Source organism: Acomys minous (assembly GCF_964271855.1).
Source record: "Acomys minous genome assembly, chromosome: 4".
NCBI lineage: Eukaryota > Metazoa > Chordata > Mammalia > Rodentia > Muridae > Acomys > Acomys minous.
Window position 1 is genome coordinate 39,598,779 of NC_140486.1, and position 27,889 is coordinate 39,626,667.

General features: G+C 42.0%; 1 protein-coding gene across 1 annotated transcript in view; it reads right to left on the reverse strand.

Moving 5' to 3' along the window:
* LVRN (laeverin) overlaps window positions 1–27,889 on the reverse strand; it is a 59,581-nt gene that overhangs the window by 14,334 nt on the left and 17,358 nt on the right. Inside the window, exons 2-16 of the mRNA XM_084779612.1 lie at window positions 27,438–27,580; window positions 25,671–25,810; window positions 19,182–19,308; window positions 15,811–15,965; window positions 14,504–14,617; window positions 13,024–13,167; window positions 12,163–12,228; window positions 12,005–12,070; window positions 10,736–10,908; window positions 8,549–8,625; window positions 8,082–8,221; window positions 6,434–6,489; window positions 3,938–4,091; window positions 2,621–2,715; window positions 757–864 (exon numbers count right to left, since the gene is read on the reverse strand). Of these exons, the coding sequence (XP_084635738.1) occupies window positions 757–864; window positions 2,621–2,715; window positions 3,938–4,091; window positions 6,434–6,489; window positions 8,082–8,221; window positions 8,549–8,625; window positions 10,736–10,908; window positions 12,005–12,070; window positions 12,163–12,228; window positions 13,024–13,167; window positions 14,504–14,617; window positions 15,811–15,965; window positions 19,182–19,308; window positions 25,671–25,810; window positions 27,438–27,580 (1,758 nt within the window). The remainder of the gene's footprint in view (window positions 1–756; window positions 865–2,620; window positions 2,716–3,937; window positions 4,092–6,433; window positions 6,490–8,081; window positions 8,222–8,548; window positions 8,626–10,735; window positions 10,909–12,004; window positions 12,071–12,162; window positions 12,229–13,023; window positions 13,168–14,503; window positions 14,618–15,810; window positions 15,966–19,181; window positions 19,309–25,670; window positions 25,811–27,437; window positions 27,581–27,889) is intronic.

Genomic DNA, 27,889 nt, shown 5'->3' on the forward strand with positions numbered 1-27,889 from the left:
GTAAGAATCATTCATTTAGCAGAGCGATTGAATTTTCAAAGTAAATTCTAAATAGTGAAGCAAGTGCACGCCGTTAATCCCACCACTCGGGAGGCAGAGGCAGGTGGATCTCTGTGAGTTCAAGGCCAGCCTGGTCTACAAAGCAAGTCTAGGACAGCCAGGGCTGTTACAAAGAGAAACCCTGTCTTGAAAAACCTAAAAATAAACAAACAAACAAATAAATAGTGAGGCATGCATCAATATGGTAATTTGGTCTTGCATCTCTTTATCAAATTTCCTTAGCTAAGGAATTTGAGGTAGTAAATGAAATGCAATAAAGTCCCAAGCACCAAGTCTCAGCTCTTAATGAGACTGCAAACTCAGATGGTGGGGGGAGGGGGCTCCAATATGTTCATAGACATAACATTAATAAACAATCCTAAAGAGCAACTTACTGAGACATAAAACAAGCACACACTAGCCAATCTGTAAGCGCTTAGTGGGAGGAGACATCCACAGCCAAAGACCATGGTCTCAACTCATTACTGAATGAGTTCTAATCTGTTGTTATGCTCAGACATAATTTAGATTCTTTTTTTTTTTTAATGGTATCTGAAAAGGAGTTGAGGAGCTCAACCAAGTAAAAGCACAAATGATGCAACCAGCCAAGTAAAAGCAAAGACGATCACTCCCAAATATAAGAACACCACCAGGGTAGAGAAACCACAAGCACTTGCATAGGAGCTAAGCAAGGGGGAACCACACTGTAGCTCTTACGTGCCCTCTGGGTTAGCCATCCACTTTCTGAAGAGCTCTCTGGACAGCTGGAGGCAGTCTTTAAGACCCAACCAACAGGCGCTTTCATAAAGTTTTTCCATTGATAGTCTTGAAGGAAAAGCCAAAGCAAAGCGGTTAATTTGATATTATCACCTTCATATTTTCTGCTTCCAAGAATGTGGTTTATATAACAATGAGAATTTTAAACCATCCTCTAGTAATATCAAGTTTCTCTTAAAAATGGCTTTTATGAAGTCAAATTAATATATATTAAAGATCCAGAAAAACACAATCAGAGAGGTTTGGGGCACCAGAAAAGTTCTTAACAGATAGTATTTTTTAAATTAAAGATAAATAATTCCCATCATTCGTCTCCCTCAAAGACACGAGTATACACACACTACACATCTGTTATCAATTTACTTTCTCCCTCTTTTACAATAACTCCTTTATGAATTAAAAATATTCTTAGTGTAGCTGATCTAATATGCTGAAAACTAAAATGTTTTCTCTACTCTGGGAAAGTTCCTTTCTCCCCTGTACAACTTGCTAACCCTTGCTAAGTATCTGACTCTTCCTACCTCCCCTGTCAATTATTGTATCAAAAAAGCAACAGAAATGTTTGCTTTATTTTTATAGCTAAGCTAGGGTCTGCATTACTGTTAACAAACAAACAAACAACACCAACAACAGAAACCTTCCAAGAAAGGCTCTAAACAACATGAACCCAAGGAAGTCATGCTATGTTGTATGTCTTGCTACAGTCTTCAAGTGTGGGGTCTGGGCAAAAGAAGCCAGACTGATTTTTAAGCTTTTGTAGACAATACAAAGGCCAACGCTCTTTTGCCCCACCCTCTGGTGTCAACCCAGCATAGTCTGACTTGGTAATGAGCAGATTTGGGATGTGCATGGGTGGAGATCCCCTGACAGATACTCCTGAGAAATGTGTTTGTGTTCACTTCCACTCCCCACTCAACTCAAACTTGGGCTAGCTGCAACAAGAGACAGAGAAACACTGGCCCAGGATGCTACAAAATGTTAAGCTGCTTCAGTCTGTTAGGAGAGCCTAGAATCTGTCTGGTTAACACATGTGCTGCTTGGCTGAGTGTATTTGTGTCTTCCTGTTCATTCACACAACCCCCACCACCAGCAACACTCTCTCTCTCTCTCTCTCTCTCTCTCTCTCTCTCTCTCTCTCTCTCTCTCTCAGTTTTTCGAGACACAGTTTCTCTGTGTAGCTTGCCTATCCTGGACTAACTTTGTAGACCAGGCTGGCCTCGAATTTACAGTGATTCACCTGTCTCTGCCTCCTGAGTGCTGGGATTAAAGGTGTGTGCCACCACCTCCCAGCTGACATTGTCTACTTTCATCCCTCAAGGCTGCTCCACTTTACTCTGCAAGAAACTGTCATCTACAGCAAGTCCTGTGTGTCCTGTCTGAGGTCTTTCAATGGAAAAATCCAAGCTGGAGAGCTGAGAAGTAAAAATTTTCCCAATGGCAAGTCTACTGTTCCCCTGGAGCCTCCCCCGTGTCTTTGGCCTACTGGTGTAGAGTAGATGTGCTAAGCACAACCCTTTACCCATAACAGGATACACTTAAAAATCTCAATTAGTAATTTAACTCTTGAAAATACAGAGTATGTGCACACACATGTGCATCACAAGTCAATTAATAGTGCAAGTTATTGCTTCCTCTAAGGACACACATAGTTCACCAGGTTTGGAGTTAGTACTCTAAAATGTCATACAAACTCTCTCAGTAATAAATATTAAAATTTTAGTTATTAAAAAGATTCTCTTTCACAAATCTGAATGCCCATCTATGAAGTCATTTCATTCAATTATGAGCACTTAAAAATACTTACAGAGCTAAATAATCGTCTTGTAATGCTGCCATATTTTCTCGAATTATAGCTGAATAAGTGTTCCATATTGGGTTAAGTCTCCTTAGTAAATACTTCTATAAACCACAGAGAAAAGTTACCATTATTTCTTTGCACAAACACTAAATTCCCAATGGATTATTATTTATCTGAAAGACATTAATAGAGAAACCACAGACTTTTTTTCATAAATGATCTTTGTTGTTAAATATTCTTCTCCAGGTTTATTTATTTTTTTATCTTTAAACTTCTCCAGGTTTAGTTGCCTCACACATAAAACCACGTAAAGTGGTTTGTAACTGTACCAGTCAAGTGTGATTGTGAAGTGAGCATACTGCCTGGTACAGAGTGACAACCCAGCAAACTAGCAATTACTGCCATTTGCTATCAGCCTAAGTGTATCAGCTGGTAAATATGAGGCTATAAAAGTGAAGCATTCCTTAATATTACTAAGAACCAACTAGATGCTATCAATACACAGAAACTCTCTGAGGACTGTCTGTTCCTATTGACTTGGCCAAAACTGGTCATTAGAAGCCAGCAATCCTCCTGTAAGTCAGCCTTTATACACTCATATAAGCTCCAACATTACTTTGGATACTGGAAAAAAGAGTACCTGGACCCTGAGGTGTTTACAACATCACCTGCAGAACGACCCAGAAACTCACTTGCAATCATCACTCTCTGGTTTGCTTGTGGAGCTTCACTATCCAAAGGACTGCTTCTAAGCATCTACTCTGATCTTACTCTGGACATCTGTCTTCCAAATCCTACTGAAGATCTACTGGTGGGAATTTTCCCTTTTATGTTCCCTCATTGATGATAGCATGTCATTGTTTCATTCATAAATGCTAATTTCCATCTTTATCTTCTTAAGGGAAGCTTTCTTAATTTCCATATTTCTCAGGTTGAAGTTGCTGATCCTATAGACATAAGTATTAGGGTTATGAACACATAGTCGGTAAGAAACTATTTGTTTGCCTACAACTCTCTTTGGGAAATCTTTTCTAATATATACTATTTTTCTATAAGAAGAAGATATATATAATTTCTACCACTTCTGGCTTTCTTTCTTTTTTTCTGTCTTTCTTTCTTGAATACATATTTTTTTCTATGAATAATCAGTTGTAGTTAAAAAGAAATAAATCACCAAACATCTGGAATGGATAGCACAGTGCTTTTGGAAAGGTCTGTCCCACAGATCCTGGCCAGAACATAGAGAAAGGAAAAAAGGGTTCATTTAAAAGCCACATAACATAGCATAAAATAATTGATAGAATTATTAATGGGTACCCATACCTTCAATAATTGGTAGAAAGCATGGTTGTTCACATCATAAATAACTTCCCTGTCTATCAAGTGCACCAAGACTTCAAACCACACTAGGACTTCGTCTTCTTCAGTAAGGTACTTGGTTAAATCAAGTGCTGTCTCAATCTCAAGATAATTGTTTCTGTTTGGTTTAAAAAAGAAACACACACACACACACAAATACTCAAGAAACCTTGATATGATAAATGATTTTCTGTCTTCCCATATCTGCTCCATTTTCAGTGTCTAACTCCAACAAGATGTGAAAACAAACCAAGAAGAAGGGTGGCAAAGGTCTCATCATATTTACAACATAGAAGTCAACAATCGCTGCCAGGTTTCATATCCACTGGTTCATTCAAGCATCTTCGTTAGAAGCTACAGAAAACCCAGGCTAAATGTTGAGTGATAGAATATTGAGTATTTATTATGTGTCCTTTCAAAAATATAAATTCCATTCAACAGGCACCTATCCTAAGCATTCTCAGTCTAGTGCTCTGCCAGCCATTGGTGGGCAGAGAAGCCAGCATATGACACTGCCATTGCCTGCAACTAAGAGCATCAGAGAAGAGTTCAGCTGGTAATTAGGAAGTCAAGGAAGTCATCTCAGAAAGGGTAATGACCACTGAGAATACATTTCCCAAAGTGAAAACATATACATAGTAACATGAGGAGGAGGGGAAGGGGGAGTCGGAAAAAGCCTCAAGAAAGAAACACTTGAGAAGGGCAGCAAAGGCCATGTGTGGTTGAAAAAGGCAGAGGAGGGCTGGAGAGATGGCTCAGTGGTTAAGAGCACTATCTGCTCTTGCAAAGGACCCGGGTTCAAATCCCAGCACCCACAATAGCAGCTCACAACTGTCTGTAACTCCAAGATCTGACACTCTCACACCAACGCACATAAATTAAAGTTAAATAAAATGTTTAAAAAATATAAAAAGTAAAAAAATAAAAAGGCAGAGGAGGCAGCCCAGGACAAAAGAGGAGCACTGGGGAGCACTGCTATGACCCGGCAAAGCCAGTAGGCAGAGCATTCTGTGTTTAGTGAGAGGCAAAGCTAGTGGATTAGGTCATTCTGTGACGGAGAGACAGAGATAGTGGTTAGAACCTAAGGAGATCATTGAAAATCGGGATAAAGAGTTAAGATTTGTTGGCAAGTAAACCTAGGTTTTTAAGCAACCAGAAGAATGTGAGATAATTGATGCCTAGAGCTTGTATTGTTTCAATGCTGAAGTCACAATGGAACTCGGAAGAACTGAAGGCTGAGAGCTTAGACAAAAGACCATGTGAAAGGGAGTGGGAGTGGTTTAGTGTGGGAGGAGTGACAGCGGAAAGGTGAGAGTTCAGAAGGCATTACCAAGAACGGATAGAGAAGACAGGATGAGGGGCCGAGCATAAGACACGGAAAGAGGAACAATAATAAGGATGTCTCTGAGGTTTCAAATATCGGCAACAAGGAAAATAGTGATACATGTCACATACACACACAAAGTGGCAGGGGGTGGGGGAGGAGAGTGATTGATTGATTGATTGGCTGACTGATAAATAGCAGGAACAACTTAGAGACCAAAATAAAATTCGGTGGCTAAGGTAATGAATGGAAGTGACTACAGGATAAACACAAGACAAGGGAGGAAAAAGGGAGTGATGTCCGTTTAGAACACAACTGAGCACCTTACGTGCTAGCACCATAGCATCTTACTGAGCCTTGTACCTAAGAAAATAATCACTTAAATTATAAGAGTGAATGAGTCACCAAAGGAAGAATGAAGTGATAGGAAGAAATGAAGTCAGAAAGTCGAGCTTTTGTGTCAAAGTGTCAAGAAGCCAAAATGGTGATCCTTAGAGGATTTGGCCAGCAGTATCTAAGCCTTAGTTACTCTAGAGAAGCATTTCAGCCAAGTGCTGGGCAACACGTGTCAGAAAGGACAATCAGTAAAGAAATGACAAATACTCCGCACACATGACAGGCATAAAGGAGGGTACACTAATTATATATTTTTTCTTTAAGTTTTACTGCTTGAAAACCTAAACCCTGAACATATAATAGTACTTCTCATCAAACACTGGCATGGCTAATACTAACATAGTACATATACATAAAATTTATAATTCTGCAGTGTATCAAAATATAACCCAGATATCACTACCATTATAGCCATCAGCCACCTGCTTTGAGTAACTTCAAAATCTCAGTTGCTAGTCTGCTTATATCAAACAACAATTGATGCTATAAAATTCCAGTAAAAGTATAGAATTTGGCCCCAATCTTATATTTATTTGCCAGGTTTTCTTGTATTTTGCTGTCTCACAGTAATTCTCCTGCCTCAGTCTCCCCCAGGAGCTGGCTTACAGGTTCGAGCACCCATGGCCTGGTTTTGACCCTAATCTTAACTAGTTAAGACCTGTGCATAGTAAATAGTGAACCGATTTCAGGGTCGTTCTCAACACATGCCCTTTAACAGTGAGAGTGGAAAAGACACCTACTTAGACAAGGTGAAAGCGTCGCTCACCAGCTGCAGCCTGTTGATGACAGGAATGGCCTGCAGAGAGAAACCCAAACATGGTCAAGAAAGGAGGAAGACATTTTCAAAACAGCAACTTCAAGACCATCAGTGCCTGAAAAATCCCTTCCTAAGAAATGGTCTCGTCGTAGGTAGAGAAATAGTGGTTACTAAGAACAGCCCCCATAATTTATGTTTGTAGATGCAGCTTTGATAAGAGATCCTTTTGGTATCAATTATAATGCTTACACATGTCGGACAATTTAACAAAATACTCCCCTAGAACACACCATGCTAAAAAAAAAAATAATAATAATAAAGCCTGAAATGTCTAAAAGCTTCTCCAAAAAAGAATGCATATACTGAGTGCCAGCTATTACAATGTCTTACTGATTTTCAGGAAAGTTTTGACGTTGCAGATAGTAAATAAAGTTTATTTAGCACTGTTTTTGTAATGCTTTTTTATTATTAATGTTATTACTTACTATTACTATTTTTGTAATAATTATTTTATTTTATTTAAATATTTCTTTATTATTACTAGTCATACAGTGTTCTGCCTAGATGTACTACACCTGCACACCAGAAGAGGGCATCAGCTCACATTACAGGTGGTTATGAGCCACCATGTGGTTGCTGGGAATTAAGAGCAGACAGCCCTCTTAAACTCAGAAACAGTTTAGTGAGATGTTTCAATAAATCAGTCACTAATGGTATCGAGGAATGCCTGCCACAATAGTATACCCTCATACCTTTATGGCTTACAGTAACATTGGTGGCTACTAAGAATTGAATTAGTCTGAAAGGGGATTTAAGAGGAACTGTTATAAGTGGCTTTTATTGCTTGGGTAAAAAAAATCTCAACAACATTTTCTTAAGTTCCTGAACATATTCTGAGTGCCTGCATTGCGTGTGGCCTCCATTGAACATAATGCATTATCTTACCTCGTCGTCACAGGGACACTTTAAGTTAGCCTTAAACCTCAAAGCAAGACAAATGTTAGGTGGGTGTAAAGTCACAACCACTCTATAGATGGACCTGCCCGACGTTCCACATCGTGTCGTGTAGACTACGCCAGCATCCCTCTCTATTTATGGAGTTTCACTTACATCATCAGTAACTGCTGTAACCTGCTCAACATGGCACCATGCATAGATTTCATTATGATTTATAGGCAGTGGACTATTGGTATTTTATAAATTAAATTTACTCATCTGAGTAAGAAGAAGAATAGTTTTAGGAATTAAAATTAATAATTTTTAGCACATACTATGTACCTAATGCGAGCTTAGAGACTTTACGTATGTCTTTACCTACAAGGCCTCTAATCGTCATGACGCATTCAACAAATGATGTTTTCACTGAAAAGTGAAAAATGGAACCGAGCATTGAAGCAACTTAAGAAAAATATGTTCTAATTCTCATCTTAAAAGATAAACTTATTTTGGAAAGTCATGAAGAATGTTCAAAAATATGTTCAACCAAAATCAGTCCTTCCTAAGAATGAGAACAGAACTGTCTCCATCATGGGTGATAGAGAAGGAGCAGACGGGATGGAGCTGTTATTTCAGAGAGCACATCCTCCAAAAGATGACAGCCGCTTGAGTAAAGCACCAAAACCAGCACGCACCTTGTGATCCCTTTCAAGCTGTTGACTTAGCTTCTTCCAGCCTAACTTGTCATAATTAACTCTGTAGTACCCAGTCATGTTGAAGTTTAAGCTCACCCAGTCGCTGTCAGAATCTGAAAGTTGCATCCCAGGGAATACCACTACAAAAGGGGAGGCAAAAAAAAAAAAAAGTTCTTATAAAGATTCCAGTACACTTTTAAAATATAATACATTAGCACTTCTAAACAATAAGCCAATAAAATAAAAGTTAAGATAGCTCCTATATATTGGTCTTCCATGTAACTAAATTTTCATGTATAATGACTTTTAATTTGAAGTTTGTCTTTAAAGCTCTGTGTTCAATCAGGTTCCCGAAAACTCAACATTTTAACCAAATGTCTATCTCTGTTTTTATATGTGTGTGTATATGAAGATTATATATATGCATATAATATATTCACTTATATGTAAATATTATATTTACTTACTGCTGCTTTTATCTAGCCAGACTAAAGGCTGGGTGGTTCCATTTTTCATCCAAAAAATAGGGATAATCCATGCGCCACTTTTTTGAAAGAAGAGAAAGAATTAGCTATTTTCACACACACACACACACATACACACACACACACACACACACACACACACACACACACACACACACACACAAGAATATATGCTCAGCCCAAATGAAAGACATGCTAAAATAGCAGACCTCCAACTCTATGGCCAACCCCAGTGGGCACACGGGGCTATGCTGGCTGCTGTTTCTGTTATCCAATGTTGCTTTGACTCTTTGTTCATGCCCCTCCCTTTCGCTGTGTCTTCTGAGCTTACTCCTTACAACAAAGGCAACTGCTGAGACCTCCCTCTGTCTGAACCATTGAAGGGCTGATTTTCCTAAGTGATAGCCATCTGGCCTCACTCTAGGTCATTCAAATGCTTCAGACAGACTCAAATCTGCCCATGCCCCCAGGGGTGAAGGATAGTTTAAAAAGACAAAGCTTGCCAACATTTTAAAATACTTCTCAGCATCAAACTTTCTCTCGTTCTGAACCACAGTCGCGGCATCAGCCACATTTTTATTTGCTGAACATCTACCTTTTCCTCCCACACAGGTGAGTGTGCACTGGGTGAGTCAGCTGACCACAAGGACTGCATTCATCGTTCTGTTCTGTTTTGTTTTGTTTTGTTTATTTGAGACAGGGTCTCTCTGCGTAGCCTTGGCTATCCTAGACTCCCTTTGTAGACCAGGCTGGCCTCGAACTCACAGCTACCACCTGCATCTGCCTCCCAAGTGCTGGGATTAAAGGTGTGGCGACTGCATTCATCTTTAGAAAAGACTCGCAGTTCAGGCAATTGTTTTCAATCTTCCGGTTCTCACATCAGGCGTCTCAGTCCTTAGCTATGAGTCTGCTTTTCTCTGCGTACCTAAGCCTCTGCCCGCTAAGTCTCAGAATGTTACAGTGCAGAGTCTCCCCTGGGGTTTTGAAGAAAGAATAGGACTATTTGATTTGTTATTGTTAGTGTGTGTGTGTGTGTGTGTGTGTGTGTGTGTGTGTGTTGAATGTGGGAAGCAGTATGCGTGTGGAATCGAACTCAGGTCATCAAGTTTGAGGGTAAACCCATTGGGCCACCTTGCCAGCCCCTTCTTGAAATATTTTTATAGTATCTGAAAATCATGCACTCATGCTGATAGTCCACCTCAGTGGGATGTAAGGTTACCTAGTTATCTAGAATAGTTGCAAGTTAACAAGTTAGGGAAAGACACTGGAGTCGGGAAGGGAGAAGGCGAAGGGTGGCATGCTCCTGTTCATGGCTGCGGGTTGGCAGCATTTCCTCAGTCTGTTCATGTTGCAGACAACGCAGCTTGAGCATAAAGGACTTAAATAAGTCTACATATGGTTTGACTTTTGTGGAAGCCAGTATTTGAAACCAACCTAAAAGCCATAATTTTAAAGTTGCAGGTATGAGAGCCAGGTGTGGTGGCGAACGCCTTTAATCACAGCACTCGGGAGGCAGAGGCAGGTGGATTGCTGTGAGTTCGAGGCCAGCCTGGTCTACAAAGGGAGACCAGGACAGCCAAGGCTACACAGAGAAACCCTGTTTTGAAAAACCAAAATAATAATAATAATAATAAATTAATAATTAATAATAATAAATTTAAAAGTTGCAGGTATGGCTTTAAATATACGAACATGCATATGTATCACGCAACATGCACACATGTGAGCAGCGCCAGCCTCAGGGGTGTAGCTACCCTCTCAGTTCTACATCTAGGGGAAAGATTGCAATAGGACTCCACCTCCTTTTTTCTTTCCTAAAAAGTTCTGACACCGGTGACATTATCTTCTTGCCTCTCACCCAGAACCCTGAATAATTCATTATGTCTGTCTGCCAGACAATGAGGAACATAGAATTCTAGTGCTCAGGTCACTCATGTGACCCTAAGACCCAAGTAAGGGGCACATGCTGGTCCCTGGTTGCAGGCTCCTGGCCCTGCCTAGTACTTAGGGTTCTGCCTCACCCCAGTGCACAAGGCCATCCCTTCAGGGATTTGACCAGGAGAAGGGCGTGCACCCAGCTGGGGTGTTATAGCTCCTCACTGCTGGTTGCTTTCTATCCCAGCGATACGCAGCCCAAGCCTAGTGATGGCAGAGGAACAAGTGGCCTACCTGTGGCTTAGAAGAGTCTGATTTTCAAGCTTTTCAAGATAAAACGGCTCTTGTTTCACAACACCCGTAGACACGTTCAAGGTAACGACTGGAAAGCCACCCTGGTACGTCCAGCTATCCATTATGGTCTTTACTGTTGCTGGCAAATGAACTATACTCTGCTCGTCTATGGCCTGGTTTAAAAAAAAAATCACTACAAAGCCAGATGTGGTTTAGCAGCAAAACTTCGTGAAGCAGCGATCCCCCCTAAAGAAATGAAATGTCCCTCCCCTCCCAGTTTTATATAGCAATCCCCAGTGGTTGATATTCAGAACTGTTTATCTGTACATGGCTTTCCTCCGGTATCTGAGCGGGTCCCTCCCCCCCCCCCCCCAGCCCCCACAGGATGCCCATGGATACTGATGTCCCTTAGATAAAATAGAGCCATGCCTGGTATGGAAGCCAGGTACATCTGCATAAGTACTGCAAATCACCTACAGGTGACTTGTTTGGTTTTTTTGTTGTTGTTGTTGTTTTTCTGTTTTTTGTTTTTTAATTTTTTTCCTTTATTAATTTATTCTTGTTACATCTCAATGGTTATCCCATCCCTTGTATCCTCCCATTCTTCCCTCCCTCCCATTTTCCCCTTATTCCCCTCCCCTATGACTGTTCCTGAGGGGGATTACCTTCCCCTGTATCTGCTCATAGGGTATCAAGTCTCTTCTCGGTAACCTGCTGTCCTTCCTCTGAGTGCCACCAGGTCTCCCCCTCCAAGGGACATGGTCAAAGGTGAGGCACCAGAGTATGTGAGAAAGTAATATCCCACTCTCCACTCTACTGTGGAGAATGTTCAGGTGACTTGTAATACCCATTACAGTGCAAATAGTATGTGAACGTATATTTATTATATTGTATTGTTTGGGGGAAATAACAGCCTTAGAAAAAAACCACATATGCTTAGTATGATCAGCACTTCTTCTATTTCGCACCTCGAATTGGTTGAGTATACAGATATGGAACCACGAACACAGGGGACGGACAATATGAATGGTTCTTTGTTCATTCATCCACTCATTCATTGAGGACATATTTAAGGACCTAATAGGCCACCCTCTATTTGGGGCATAGAAGCACGGTGAAAACTAAAGAAATGCCTCAGACCTAAGGGGGTTTTATAAATAAGAATAAGTTATGTTCCTGTCCTTCAGTCTTTCACTTGTAGCCCCTTGATCTTGTCCTGTATCAAGCAAAATTATTCAGCTAGAAAGTGTCTCAAAGAAGGACAATTACCTTTTGAAAATGTCTCCATAGATCATCTTGCTCAGTATTTGAGTACGAAAATGTCTCCAAATATGACTGTGAAAGCAGAGGGCTTGGGGTTAAAGAGATAGCACAGCAAAGCAATTTCTGCTTTGCTGCTGTTCTGGCAACAACTCCCGGCAACTCACCTTAAGTGCGTTGATAAACAAGTGCTGGTTCAGGAAGCCAGCAAGCATCCAGGCTATACATGCTCCCTAAGGGACACCAAGGTCAGTATTGACACAGAGACACATTCCATTTTTATAAACACTGTTGCAGTCTATGTATCTAATGGCAATTTGCATTTGAATTCCCTGTTCAAATTGTCCCCAATATGTTAATAAAATAGTACACTACCACCAGTGGGTAAAGAGTGAGCGAACGTCCTACATATAAAGGGCTGGGCTACACAAACATTTAAATTATGACACTTGCGTGTGAAAATAAAATTCTACAAAACAAGTTTGGAGCTGGGAAGATGGCCCAGCTGGGAAAGTACTTACCATGCAAGCAAGTGGGAAGATCTGAGTTTCATCCTTAGAAACCATGGTACAAAAGCTATGCATGTGTGTTTGCGATCCTAGAATCCAAAACCAGGAAAGTCCCTAGTGCCTGCTGACCATCCACTTAACCAAATCAGCAAGCCCAGGCCAATGAGTGACAGGTCTCGGAAAAAACAAGGTTGATGGCTGCAGAGGTACAGCAGTCAAGGTTGTTCTCCTGCATCGCATGGATGATTGTGACACAGAGACAGAGACAGAGACAGAGACAGAGACAGAGACAGAGACAGAGACAGAGAGACAGAGAGAGAGAGAGACAGAGAGAGAGAGAGAGAGACAGAAAATTTTGCCTTAAAGCACCGAGGCATACACATCTGTTTATAATAGTAGATGTGCCCAATATCCAACATGACCTCATTAATAATATTTGCTAGGTGATGTCTGACTTTAAAGCATTTTCTGACATCTATTAGTCAATAAAAGTAAAGTCACTTCAACATACAGTTTTACCTTGCTGTAAGAGTACATGTCAAAGAGCTTGCGTATTTCTATTGTTTCCATGAAGTTTCCCACCTCAGTGGACACAGCCCTAGACTCCAGGGCATGATCTTCTGTGAGGACACCATGTAAAATGTGAAAAAAGAAGATCACATTCTATAAAGGAGAAGATGGGGCCACATTAATTTCTGAGGGTTATAGAAATACAAAATCCAACAAACCCTAAGATCACTTCCAAAACTCACATTGAAATGGGGAAAGAATAACTGAAAAAAATAGTCTGAATTATAATATGGCTCCAATATCAGAATTCCTCAGGCAACAAAACTATAAGCCATTCCTTCCTCCTCTCTATCATTTATTTTTATTTTTATTTTTAAGAAGTTAATTATAGAAGAGAGTGTGTTTCCTACGCCATGTATTTCTCATTAAGATAGGTTCCCAGCACTATCAAGTTCTAATCCTCTAGGTTGCATTGCCAATTAAATCAGTGGTATTTTCCCATGCATATCTACAAAGCAAAAGCCCACTAGGTTTATAAAGTGACAGTGATGCTGACATAATAATTTACAACTGGGAAGAAATCCTCAGACTAGATACAAGTGTTTACAGTTCATGCACTCTGAAACAGTAGTTACACTGAATTGAGAGGCACAGGACTGTCCAAGACACTGGCTTTCCCTCAGGCACATGGCAAGAATATGTCTTCTCTGATGTGAGGCTAGAAAGAAAACTAATTTACAGCCGAGGAAGAATTTGGGTCGGAAACAACAAAGATCAAACAAACAAAACCCAAAACAAACAAACAAACAAACAAACACAACCCACTAGAGATTAGAAGAAACTGCACCCTGGTGAATGGCTAGGCCCCTGACAACCACATGAAGCCTACAATCTCTTGGGACCACTTGGAATTCCCAGTTGACTGGTTCATGCCACATCAGTGTCAGGTAAACAGTCAAATTTTCTTCTAATTCCATTTGTCAACATTCTGATTGTCTCCTTTGTACACCTAGCCTAAGCTTTGATTAGCAATGCCACAAACTAGGGTTGTGTCAGTTACATTCTTGTCGCTGTGACAAAATATACTGCCAAAAGCAAATTAAGGAAGAACGGCTTTATTTTGGTCCCCGGTTTGAAAGTGCAGTTTACAGTAGCCGAGATGTCACAGCAGCAGAGGCTCAAGGCAGCTGCTTAAATCTCATGGACACTCAGGAAAGCAGAGCAATAAAGGTTAGCGTTAAATTCACTTTGCCTTTTTAATTCGATCAGGCCCCTGGCCCATGGTTTTGAACATAGATAAGATGGGTCTTTCCGCTTCAATTAACTGACTCTAGTAAAAAGCTTCTAAGAAAAACCCATAAAAGGCAACATGGCTCACCTTGATGAGTTTTAGTAATTTAGTAGTCGTTAGACTTGTCTGTGTTTTATAGATTCTCAACAATGACTGCATTATCTTTATAATCAGGGGGTAAATGTTTAAAGTACTTACCCTTGAAAGTTTAGGATAGAAGTGGTTAATTATTCCAAGTTCAAAATAAGATGCAAGGCCCTCATTGAGCCAGATATTGTTCCACCACCTCATGGTCACCAGATTTCCAAACCACTTTTGGAGATGTAAGAGAGAAGAAGATATTTCTGAAATTTAAAGTATCCTTACTGCAAAACACATTAAGGAGGTGTGCTGCCAAAAAGATGTGCATGTCATTTGTCATCAACGACAAAACTCGAGACGTGGACTTCTGAACATGCCTCGCTATTTTCACATGAGGAGATCTTAGCGCTGTACATTTCTCAGAAGTGACTGGATCACTACTATTAAGTGGAAGCAGTCTTTGCTTTTAAAACGGATATTTAAGTACAAGGCTGGCTGGTGAACATATAAACTCTTGACTTGGCCCACAAGTTGTGTTTAGTTCAATGAAGCTGAAATGAAGCTAGGCTCTCTCTCTTACCCCTGCTATTTTTGCTCCTTATACTCTTAGAAGCACTTTCTGTAGTAGACGCCATGCTTTAGAGCATGATTTGAGCCATATATATCACTCAAGTAAGGGAATGCTCTGTAATGTGCTTCAGCTGCATTATTCATATTCCAGCTGAATAGGGCAGCAAAGTACAGATGTCTTTGGGAAGAAAAATCCAAGTCCCCAAATCAATAAATCCATGTCCCGGTATCTAACTAAATTTTTTACAGCAGTTGTTAGCACTTTTTGATTTTAAAATTGTCACTTAGGTGGCTATAAAAATTGACATTTGGGACAACTGGTCAAAACTCATAGGAGTATGTGGACTGTGGAGCTAGCGTGTTATTTGGTCTTTCCTAAAACTTGTGGGAGCAGGTCACACAAATAAGAAAATACCACTGCTACACTTTAGGTTATTTCTTGCTTGACACATTTCTGTTAATGGAATAGAGACTAAAATGTAGGTGCGAGACTCTCCAGCAAGTCACAAACCCAGACTTTTAAGATCACAATATGAAGCATATAACACTGACAATGTATGTCCTGGAAACACTCTTTTTTGGATGCAGCTCCAGCCCTCAGATGCTCCTCACTAACACACTGGCTGCATCCACTGAACCTCTTTCCAGAATAAGTAACAAGTTCTCAGTACCTCAATGCCTCTGACTCAGCTGGGCCGACACCACACAGACCCCTCCATCTTTCGTACACAGTCATACATTTCAAGAAGCGCTCCCCTGCTCACCCAAATTCCCTGTGCGGTTGAGTTTTCTGGGCTTTGTGGGAAACAGCTAGAAAACACCTCCCTGTGAACCAGGAACATTTCACCACGCACCTGGTGCCCAACCTCATGGGAGAGGACAGACAAGATGGCAGCCCTTTTCTCAACTGGATCATCATCTGGTTCCATCAAAATGAATGCTTCGTCAAATATCATGAGTCCCCAGTTTTCCATTGCATTGTGGTAAAAAGAAGGCAAGACAACTATGTCTAAATGGATTTAAGTAGAAAAAAATTAAATCATTGTGTCTAATAAAATGTTGTTCTAGCTATAAAATCATAGCTATAAAGTCTAGCAAATAAAGTCATAAAGTTACTGAAAAAAATAAAGATAAGAGAAAATTTGTAACCTGAGTAAAGAGAAAGTTGTGTTTTTTTAACCTAATATTGAAAATAGACACCATAAGATAAATTATTACAACTATATAAAGATCACAGAAAGATCAAATACTGCTAGGAGACTGGTGCTCAAAATCTAGAAAGATCTCAAATGTGAAAAAGAAGATAAAATGGCTTAAATCTATGAAGACCTGCCCTACTACTGTGCCCTGGTCCTTTCCCGGCCCCATGGATCATGTGCCTCAAAGCATCAGATTTAGTAGACTTAAGTGCTGTTGCCCCTCCCTCTAAACTCCTCCTCCCCAACACTTAGCCCACCCCAAAACCCATACACTCCTTACAAGAGACTATGCTGCCCTGCACAATTCAATTCCTTTTGCTAATCCAAGGCTTCTTTGTTAACTAACCCTGTTTGCTGTCCCAGGAAACCCTCTACTCAAAAGATGGGTGCCAGCAGCACCCAGGGTCTGGCCCTGACAGCTGTAAGAACTCATTTTTTATAGATACTGACTGGTGACTAAACTTAAATTTTCTTGAAAATTAGACGTGTGTGTGTGTGTGTGTGTGTGTGTGTGTGTGTGTATGTGTGTGTAAGTCCTATAGCAGGCCTGCAGAGATCAGAAGACAACTCCAGGGAGTCAGTTCTCTCCTTCCCCTCTGTGGATCCTGGATCCTGAACTTGGGTTGTCAAGCTTGGCATCAAGTACATTTACCTACTGAGACACCTTAGTAGGCCTCTTCTAATGACTATTTTTTAATCATTTTAAAACTCCAAATAAATACAATTTAACTAAGCAAAATAATTGGGTTTAAAAAAAAACAAGTTACCATCATTGATTCCCATATGATCCTGCACTATTTTATACAAACCTTTAATTATTTTAAAATAACAATAGAAGCAGCCATGAGTCTAACACTTAACCCTTTAGAACTGGAGGCTGTTGCCTAACTTTTTCTGTAAAAGGCCAGGTGATAAAATGTTCAACTTTATACACTATTTTCTGTCTCATTTTGTGTTTACTATGCCCTTGCATTGAACATATTTATTCTATTAATCTTATCATATAAAATCACGTTTGTGATTAAACTTTAGAAAAGGTGCTTCACAGAAAGACTCAAATGGTATATACTCACTTATATCTGCATATTAGCCCAAGGGGCATGTCCCACAAAAGCCTTCACTTACCAGGAAACTGAGACAGAGGAGAGGACATTCTAGTGGGACTCTAGATGAGAGAATCATGGGAGAAAGGCAAAGTAGAAGGACCCAGAGGGTCCTAGAAGCCTACAAGTAGAACATTATGATAGGCAGATTTGGGCCCAGGGGTCCCGCTCAAACTAAGGCACCAGCCAAGGACAATACAGGCGGTAAACCTTAAGCCCCTACCCAGATCTAGCCAATGGACAGAACATTCTCCACAGTAGAGTGGAGAGTGGGATATTACTTTCTCACATACTCTGGTGCCTCACCTTTGACCATGTCCCCTGGACGGGGAGACCTGGTGGCAATCAGAGGAAGGACAGTAGGTTACCAAGAAGAGACTTGATACCCTATGAGCATATACAGGGGGAGGTAATCCCCCTCAGGAACAGTCATAGGGAAGGGGAATAAGGGGAAATTGGGAGGGAGGGAAGAATGGGAGGATACAAGGGATGGGATAACCATTGAGATGTAACAAGAATAAATTAATAAAGGAGGAAAAAAAGCAATAAAAAAAAAAAAAGAAAAGGTGCTTCACTTCCACTGCTGTAGCCTTCTATCACTGTTCATCAATCCTCCCACCAAAGACCGTTTTTGTCTGAGTTGACAAGTAGGAAAGGCGAATCATCCGGTGAAGTGGAAGACATTCCAAGAAGTAAACATTGTGTGTGGTATGAAGAGCGTGGAGGGTGGAGAGAGTACAGAGGCTGTGCTAGGGCGCCAGTCCTAGTCGGGAATTGCACAAGCCCTGCAATAGGGCGGTGCAGCATTGTAAAGCCACAGTCAGCATTCAGACTTCATCCTCGTGGTCATGGAAAGCTGCAGAGAGATTTTTTTTTAAAGAGGACTTTAACATGACCAGTTCTTTGTCTGCAAGGATTCTGGCTTCACATAGGAGGAGTGGTTGGAGGGTGACACCACATAAAGACTGGTTTGGTAAGGATGCTGGTGATGCACATTAGGGGAAAGTAGGAGTGAGGACCAGTAAGTGCCTAGGGTTGGGGGGAAGAATAAAGCGTCCCATGGATTGGGCAGGATGCCATGCAAGAACAAGGATGACTCTGGTGTCACCTAATGAACCTAACAGATGTTTTGTTGTTGGTGGTGGTGGTGCTGGTGGTGTGTTTTTTTTTTCTTCTTCCTACTGGGCAAGGACTACCTACCTTAAGCATCTCTAGCATGGAAGAGCTAGAACTTGGTCTGCAAGGTCAGACACCTGCTGTTCCTAGCTCCTTATGTGACAGGCAAACTGGGGTTTCTAGCCTGGCTTAAGCTGCTTCTCGGCCCTTTGCCCTTTATTTCCCCAAAACTAAAATGCTTGAACAGCAGAGGATCTGAGGGGCCCCACATTCCCAGATATTCTCTCCACACCCTCTTCAGCCATCAACCTGACTAGGCAGAGCACAGTGTTCCCGAGAGTTCAGAAACACATTGGAGAACAAAATTAATTTGCACGACACACACAGTTTAAAGAGAAGGGGAGAAAAAAAAAAAACCATATTGAGTAACTTCCTGAGCTGAGCGACCCGCAGAACTTTACAGGCATACCATCCATCTCTGTGAGAGATAAAATACTGACATAGGTCCTCGAGGATCATAATTATATTCACACATGATTCTAATTTCTGTGATGCAATCCACAGATGGAACAACAAGTACCAAAGCCAGTGAGTCACAGCTAAGGAACATCTGAAGTCTTACCAGAGGACACTGAAACACATCATGGCAGACAGAGAAAGTGCAGGCAGATCTATGTGCCTTACCATGGAGAAGGGGCATGAGGACAACTCCAAAGTAATAGCCAAACGGCTACAATACACCCTCGAAGGCTCATGGATACATCACGTGATCTTGGCTCCGCACCCACGGAAACAGAAGCGCCTCACCTGTTTTTGAGAGCGGATAACTGACATTAAACAAATCTTCCATGAATGAGAAGATGGGACCTGTGATGTTCGCGGCAAAGTCTACTTTTCCACCAGCAATGTCATCTTTTGGGGCCCAGATCCGTATCTAAATTAGAACGATTAAACAATAGTTAGGTAGAGCAATACTGGGCTTTGAAAAGTGGCCCCCTGCCCATTGCAACTCCCTGCTACTATGGAATTAAAGCCTTATGGCTTCAGAAGAAGCTATGTGCCTGCTGTGGTTTCCGAATGGTTCCCCCACAGTCTTATATGTTTGTCCTCAGTTGGTAGAACTGTTTGGGAAGGGTTACAATGTGTGCCTTGTTGAGGACGTACGTCACTGTGGGATGGACTCTGATGTGTCAACAGACTCACAACTTTCCCAGTGTGCTCTCTGCCTCCTGCTTATGGATCAAGATGTGAATCCCTAGCTGGTCTCCTATTGGTTATGTGGTTTTTTTTTGGCAGCAATAGAAAAGCAACCAAGACAGTGCTTATAATGTTTAAGCACATATACATGCAGAGACAATCCCAGAAGGCAAAGCACTATTATGATACCCCAGAAATATGTTACACTAACTTTTATTTTAAAATTCTACAGTTGCTGTCAATTAGAAGAATGCATGTAGAAGCTACATGTACAGGAAGGAAAAAAAACACCTATCCATGACGCTGCACAAAGCTCAATTCCAAATGGATCAAGAATATCAACATAAGACAAGACATTGTGAATGCCATTGAAAAGAAAGTAGGAAATGGCTTTGAACTTATTGGCACAGAAAGATTTCTGGACAGAACCCTGACAGCATAGACAATAAGACCAATAATTAATAAATGGGACCTCATGAAGCTAAAAGGCTTCTATATAGAAAAGAACATAATCATTATTTTGAGAAAAGCAGCCTACAAATTAGGAAAAAAAATATTTGCCAATTATGCCTCTGACACAGGTTTAGAATCTAAAATATACAAAGAACTTAGGAAACTGAACATCAAGGAAAGAAATCCCTAAAATGAGATTTAGAATTAGAGAGCTCTCAAAAGACGAATACAAGTGGCTGTGATTTTTGTTTGTTTTGTTTTGTTTTGTTTTTCAAGACAGAGTTTCTATGTGTAACAAGAGTCCTGGTTAGCCGGGCGTGGTGGCGCACGCCTTTAATCCCAGCACTCGGGAGGCAGAGGCAGGTGGATCGATGTGAGTTCGAGGCCAGCCTGGTCTACAAAGCAAGTCCGGGACAGCCAAGGTTAACACAGAGAGACCCTGTCTCGAAAAAAAAAAAAAAAAGAGTCCTGGTTGTCCGGGACTCACTTTGCAGACCAGGCTGGCCTCAAACTCACAGAGATCCGCCTGCCTTTGCCTCTCCTGAATGCTGGGATTAAAGGCGTGCTCCACCATGCCAGGCAGCTGAGAAATATTTTTAAATAGTTAAGAGACTTTATTCTAAAAACTATTATTATGGTGCTTGTGGAAATGAAAACTGAAAACAAGTATACAAAACAGTTGATTACTAATTGTGTATTGAAAGCAGTAAGAGGATCGACAACATCAAATAAACCAGTTCTGAGGTATCTCCAAGATCAATTTAACAGCCCCATCTTCTTCCGTGTTTATTGAAAATACAAAATAAAAAAGTAGAGGTTGTCTTTCGGTGGCAAACCAAAAGATCCTTCCAGGCTGAAGGAGGAAGTTACTTCACACATGGGATAAGGTGCTCTAGGGTGTGAGTCTGGGTGACCCTCCCGGCACATCCAAGAGTGAGCTGGTTGTGCAGGTTGCCAACTGACCTGGCCACACACCACATCCAAGCCGGGGCCCTGCACTCCCCAACGGCTCCCAGCCCACCCCTGGGTGCCCATGTTAGCAGAAATATAAGCACAATGCTATAGAATGCAGATCCAAAGACAGGGACTCTACCCTGACCATGCAGAGGATGGTAATTTGTTTGTCATCTCTCTGCTGTCCCCACAGGGGAACAGGTGATCTGAAAGACTAACATTCAGGCCATTACTGCAAAACCTACATTAGGAATAGTCTCTGTTGCTTCTGTCCTGTGTTTTTGACTTTTTGTTAAAATGCTCTGAGTTTGAGTTAAAAAAAAACAACAACAAACAAACAAACACCAACCAGGTGCCCCTACACCCAAATTCCTTCTCAGTACAGTGAGTTGATTTTCTTTTTACAAAAAAAAAAAAAAGCTAAGTAATATTGTATAGGAGTTCCAAAAACAGCCTCATTGGAAACAGAAACTATTTACATTAAATAAAAATGTGGCTGCAGGCTGCTTCTGCATGTGTACAGCCCAGCAAGATGCACTCTGTGAACAACCCATGGAGACTGGAGACAGCTTCTGGCACTCTGGACCATAGAGTTGCATATTTGTCGAGTGAGAGGAAAGCAGAGGGTGAGCAAGTGGCAGGGAGGGAGGGGCCTGGATCGTTTCTGGTTCCAGAGCCAGTCCTTGCTGGTGCCACAGTGGCCTGATTATTCTACACTAGACAACAGCATCCAGGAGCTCGTCTTCATCCAGCATCCTCGTGAATTCTTCCCAGGCCTCGTTCACACACCTCTCTGTCATTGCTGTCCACCATGAAGTTGACCAGTCAAGCCTTGGGTGTTCTGGAAGTGGTGGCTCCCACAAGATGGCAGCGCTGACCGGGAAATATTTTTTTAAATGGTCATGGAAAACGAATATAACCAAAATATATTGTATGGAAAAAAAACTAAATAATGAAAGTTGATAAAATAATCCTTAAAATGTGCAATTCTGTAATTGCATAATAATCCTTGTAGATTCTGTGTAAAAGACTATTTCCTTCCCTTTTAACAACATTCCAGTGATTCAAGACAGAATTGTGTTGTTAAGAGTGATGGCATAAGTGCCAGATGTGGTGTCGCAGGCCTTTCATTCCAGCATTTGAGAGGCAGATGCAGGAGGATTGCTGTGAGTTCAAGGGCAGCTTGACTTACAAAGGGAGCCTAGGACAGCCAAGATAACACAGAGGAACCATGTCTCGAAAAAAAAAAAACAACAACAACACAAAACAAAACACAAAAGGGTGATGGCATTGGTGGTGCATGCCCTTAATCTCAGCACTCGGGAGGCGGGGGCAGGAGGAGGCCAGGCAGAGGCCAGTATGATCTCCACTGTGATTCCAGGACAGCCAGGGCTACACAAAGAGAAACTTTGACTCGAAAAACAAAAACAACACAAAACAAAACACAAAAGGGTGATGGCATACTGAATAACCAAATCTGAACCTTCCAAATTTAAAATGGCTTAGTAGTTAAAGCATAATTAGTCATATTTTTTGTTTGTTTTTTGTTTTATTTTTTGAGACAGGGTTTCTCTGTGTAGACTTGGCTGTCCTGGATTCACTTGTAGATCAGGCTGGCTTTGAACTCTCAGCAATCCACCTGTTTCTGCCTCCCAAGTGCTAGGATTAAAGGCGTGTGTTACCACGGCCTGGCCAAATCTTCTAATCTTAAGAGGCCCATGAGAAGTCTTATGATTTTAAATCTGTTGAAGTCTCCACTCTTTTTGCAAGGACGCTCCCATGTTTGCAGATAAAAGGCACCGCGTCATTAATGTCCTTTTCATGTAAACATGCAGTTGTTTGGCACCAGAGAACGTTCATGTGTGGTTTTTGTGACTATAGTGCTCTGCCGCGCCCCCCCCCCCCCCCCACCGCAGAACTGTGGCAATGCAGAAGCGCCTTACTCTCTGCAAGTCTCTCTGTGAGCAAATCTTAATAGAATTGAAACTTGTCAGTGCTGGTGCCAAGGAAGACGCACAGAAATGAAACTCCTTAGGATGAAAGTTAGAGGTGTGAGAATTACAAAGCGTGTCCTTATGCAAGTTCTGTTAACTTAAAAAAAAGTGCTCTCTGCGGAACCTTATCCAAGAAGGCTAAGAAACATGAAAGACAGCACAACGCAGGCGCACGCTTTCCAGGAACAGATTCATCTCGCCATGCTTTTATTCCTCCTGGAAGGTTTGTCTTGAATTCTGTGAATTTCTAATTATGCGAGACTTTGGAAATGTCCCTTGTTGACAAAATGCAACCACCTGTTTCAGAGCCTTCAGCCAGGATTTCCCCCCCACCCCCCACCCCCGCTAACTTCTCCCTCCCCCGTGCTCCGCATGCCATATTTAGTTGAAAAGGATGGCTTCAGGCCTTGGATCTGCTTGTTCACTAAATTTACAGCTTCTGAGACCAAAGCTGGGAAGCCTGCTAGGCTTGGAAAAGCCATTCTGCAGGATGGAGGTAGCGGATACAAGCTGAGTTTTAGCTGCGGTCTTTTGCAAAACTCACAGCATCAGCAAGGAATACTTGCTCATTGATTTCCAGTTTGTGAATCTCCTTCCACAAACAAGCATTCTGCATACCCAAATTAAGACGAATAATGGGAATTTCATATTGGATTGGGAGGGATAGCCCTTAGGAGGGAGCAAGAAACACAGGCCAGTAAGAATCATTTTAAACTTGGCTGTAAAGTTCCTTCAAAAATCACACCTGTCCTACCTATGTGTGCTGGTAGCTCTCACTGGACATGCTAGTTCTGGACATCCGAGGATATCTTTGCCCATACTGCCCACGTCTACCAGGTTAGCCACTTCCATCCCTACAGTGTGTCCTCTGTTTCACTTCGTGCTTTATAATGACCACTTGCTTACTGGATGGGTAATTTGGGGAGATGCTGGACATTATCCCAAGCTTGCAGTTTGTTCACTTCACAGAACACCCGGTAGATTTGCTCACTTTGTAGTGCTCATCCGTGGCCAAGCACAGCATTCCGCTGATAAACTCTGCCCCAAGTCTCATTTTCTGGCCAAGAGCATTACTTTCTCTTGTTCCTTTTGGTTTCCATGGCAACCAGCATTCTTTATAATAAGATAGTCTTTCGGGAATAAACTGATTTTTATCATTTCACAAGAGCTGCTGATTCAGAAGAGGACTGACCACAGGCTAGTGTGTGTGTGTGTGTGTGTGTGTGTGTGTGTGTGTGTCTGTGTGTGTGTGTGTGTCTGTGTGTGTGCATATGTGTGTGTTACCATCCTGGGTCTCTCATTAGCTATGGGAAATGAGAGGTCTGCTTCTTCTTGCTAGGCTTAAACCATGCTTCTAAATCATGTCTAAGCAGGTTCGTTGATATATGCCACAGATCTCTGACTGGGCATTACATCTGTGAATGCCAGGGATCTCCTAGTCATTAATTATTGAGCAGGAGAAACAGGGCTAGGAGCCAGCAGCTCAGGATGATGGTAAGCTGCTGTTTGCGTCCAATACTGTATTAGTGATTCATTAGGCTAGGAGTGCCGAAGTATTACTTTGGTTTATTCCATATCCATGATGAGCTTGGCTCACCACCAGCTGTCCTGTCTCTGTATGTCAATGGTATGAGCCTGGACGATCTCAGGCCAGCCTGAGGGATGCTTAGCTAGCCGCATGGTCTGACCTCTAGAGCGTTGACCTTAGTTACCTCCATATCCACAATAGGGAGTAAGCAAGCATGGAAAACACTGTCACAACAACCATAGTACTTTCTGAAAACCTTATGCTATCGTGAGAATACAACTAGACAGCTAAGAACTTTAGGAGAAAGCCTGCCAATCTCACTTCACATGGCTGTGGGGAAATATGGTGCACCCAGAGCTGTGAGATACCCACAGGGCCTAGCCCCTAAATAGGAAGGATGGTGAACCTGCACATGCCACTCCAGTGACTACAGTTGCTCTTGGCTAATGTCTGCTTTTATTGGTCAGTCCTGGGCCCATCTTGGTGGCTAAACATTTTGAATCTGGCCCAGTAAGCAACATTTCTCCCAGGGTTAGTTCAGCCATTTTCTGTTCTCTCCCACCCTCTAGGAAAGCAGGGACAGTAAGTGGGTGCTTAGAAACTACCTTGAAGCCAGGTGCACTCCTTTAATCCCCACCCCCCCACCCTCCTGTCCCTCCACCCCCTCCCATTCCCCCCCCCTGCTCTGGAGGCAGAGGCAGGTGGATCTCTGTGAGAATCAAGGCCAGCCTGGCCTACAAAGTGAGACTAGGACTGTCAGGGCTGTGGCACAGAGAAACCCTAAACTAAACTAAAAGAAAGAAGAAGGAAGAAAGAAAGAAAGAAAGAAAGAAAGAAAGAAAAAAAGAAAGAAAGGCTGCTTAATGCGCAGTCTTTCCACAGATACAGTTACAAAGAGCTATCGAGGAAAAGCATGTCTTACCCGCCCCCCCCCCCCTTTTAAAAAATTTTGTGAAAAGGGAAGAAGCAGGATCTCACTATGTGGTCCACGTTGGCCTCAAATTCACGACCCTCAGGTGCTGCCATTACAAGTGTATGGTACAACATCCAGCTTGTGACATCACATTCCACAAAGCCACATTTCCACGGGACTTAGGGGGAAGCAGGAAGTGACAGGCGAGCGACGACGCCGGGACACTGCCCCTTACCTGCAGGGTCTTCCCTACTCACCTCCTTGCCTCTCTCAGTTCTGCTGACATGGTCGAAGTCACATATAGCAAGCGCAACCAAGTAAGTCGGCATGAGCGGGGTGGTGTGAAAGGTGGAGACAGTCCATCTGTTTCCGTTCTCATCTGTTCTTTCAGACTGACCTGGGGGAATATTTTAGTCCAAGTCACTGTAAACCTAGATGATAGGCAACCTAGAAATAACTTACCAAGATGGTTGCCAACGGGGCCCCCCTCCTTCCTAGTTACTCCCTATAGTCTAGGAGATTGAGTTTCCGCTCTGCATCCCAGGATCCAAACACAAAGTTAGCAATAGTGAGATAGAAATGTTAATTACCCTGAAGTGGTCACACTATGATTCAAAAATATGCAAAATTATTTTGCTATTCAACAGCATTTATGTGTGTACACACTGAGCATATGTGAGGGTACACACACACACACACACACACACACACACACACACACACACACACACATTTACAGAGGCCAGCACTAAACTTCCTGCTAGAGAGAACAATTGTTCTCTATCTTGTCCTTTGAGACAGGGACTCTTCCTAAACCTAGAGTTCCCCAGTTCAGCTAGACTGGCTGGCCAGCAAGCCACCCCCCAACTTGCCCCCCCCAGAACCTCCTATGTGGGCCTCCCCAACACTAAGATTACAGTTGCATTCATCCACACCAGGCGTGATTGTAGCCCCCCCTCCCTGTTCTCCTCCAGCCCCACCCTCCCTCTCCCGCCCCCTCCCCACCATGCTGGGTTTTACCTGGGTGCTGGAGGTCCTCAGGCTTGCATTGACAGGCCGAGATCCCTCTCCAGTCCCCAGAAGTACTTTAAAGTATTTCCCATTGGAATGATAACTACTCCAGGATTATCATTATCTACTGCATATATGAATCAAATCATCACACTTTATCCCAGAAGGCCGTACAATTTTTAACAAATAATTTTTTTTTAAATAAATAAGGAGAACACTTGAAGGACCCAAGGACAGGATCTTAGGCCTGAATCGGCATCCTGCAGGATGCGAGAGCTTAACCGAATGTCACACCCTTGAGCGCTGTAACTTTTGTCCCTACTCTACATCCTCTCTCTTTCCACCTTCTTCTATTTCCTAATTTAGTGCGCTTCTCACAGCATTAAAGCTAGAGCTGTCTGAGCACTATGTGAATCTGGAACTGTAATTCCACCTTTATCAGCTTTCAGAGGGGTCCTCCTCCTCCTCCTCCTCCTCCTCCTCCTCCTCATTAGCAGCAGCAATAATCTGGGGCCTAAAGCTGAAATCACAAACTCAGACAGTGAGACCGAGGCAGAATATGGTGGTTCAGCCCCAGTCTGAAAGAGGCTAACTCTTTTCGGCTCTCACTTACTAAAGTCGTATAGAGGCTGCAGGTCCAATGTTATTGAGTGTGAGAGTTACCATGGAAACAAAAGTCTAGACTTTTATATAATAACTCTGGATCTTTAAAATGTCAAAAACAGTGCAATCAAGATAACAAAGTCACCCAAGGTAAATCAAATACATCTATGTCTCAGTTCAGACCAATGGCACCAGCCCGTTATCAATAAGGACCCACAGTAGAAGCACTAACTAATGAAGATGGTGTCATGTCCCCCAGGGTCCCATACAGAAAGACTTAGGGATCCATCTTCTCTAAGTGTCAGGGCTGATGCTTGCCCCTCACAGTTACAATAGGTGAAGGCTACCATCTCTGCTGATGAGAAGGCTAATGTTTTCACGTTAATGCAATGGCAGGAAGTGTTACTTACCTAGCTGTGGCATATTGGAAAGAGCCACATACACAGGGTGATGAATGATTGTAATATTAAAAGTTGCTTTTAAAGCTGGCTCATCAAAACAGGGGAAAACCTTCCTGGCAAATGTTGGTTCCATTTGAGATGCAATCAGGCCCCTGAAATACATTTTGGGGAAAGATTGTTTTTTTGTTTTTTGTTTTTGTCTTAGATCAATGGAAGCAAAGACACACACACACACACACTCTCTCTCTCTCTCTCTCTCTCTCTCTCTCTCTCTCTCTCTCTCTCTCCAATTCCTACTGCATCTAAGGGTTCTTGTAAGACCTAAAATTAAAATGATCTCTATAACTTTCAACCTTAAAATAATTTTCATCTCATTGCATCATAAGCCTTTTATAAACAAAACAGAACAAACATAAATATGGAATGGCAGTCTTTGGAAAACTAGAGTGGTTTCTTTGAGA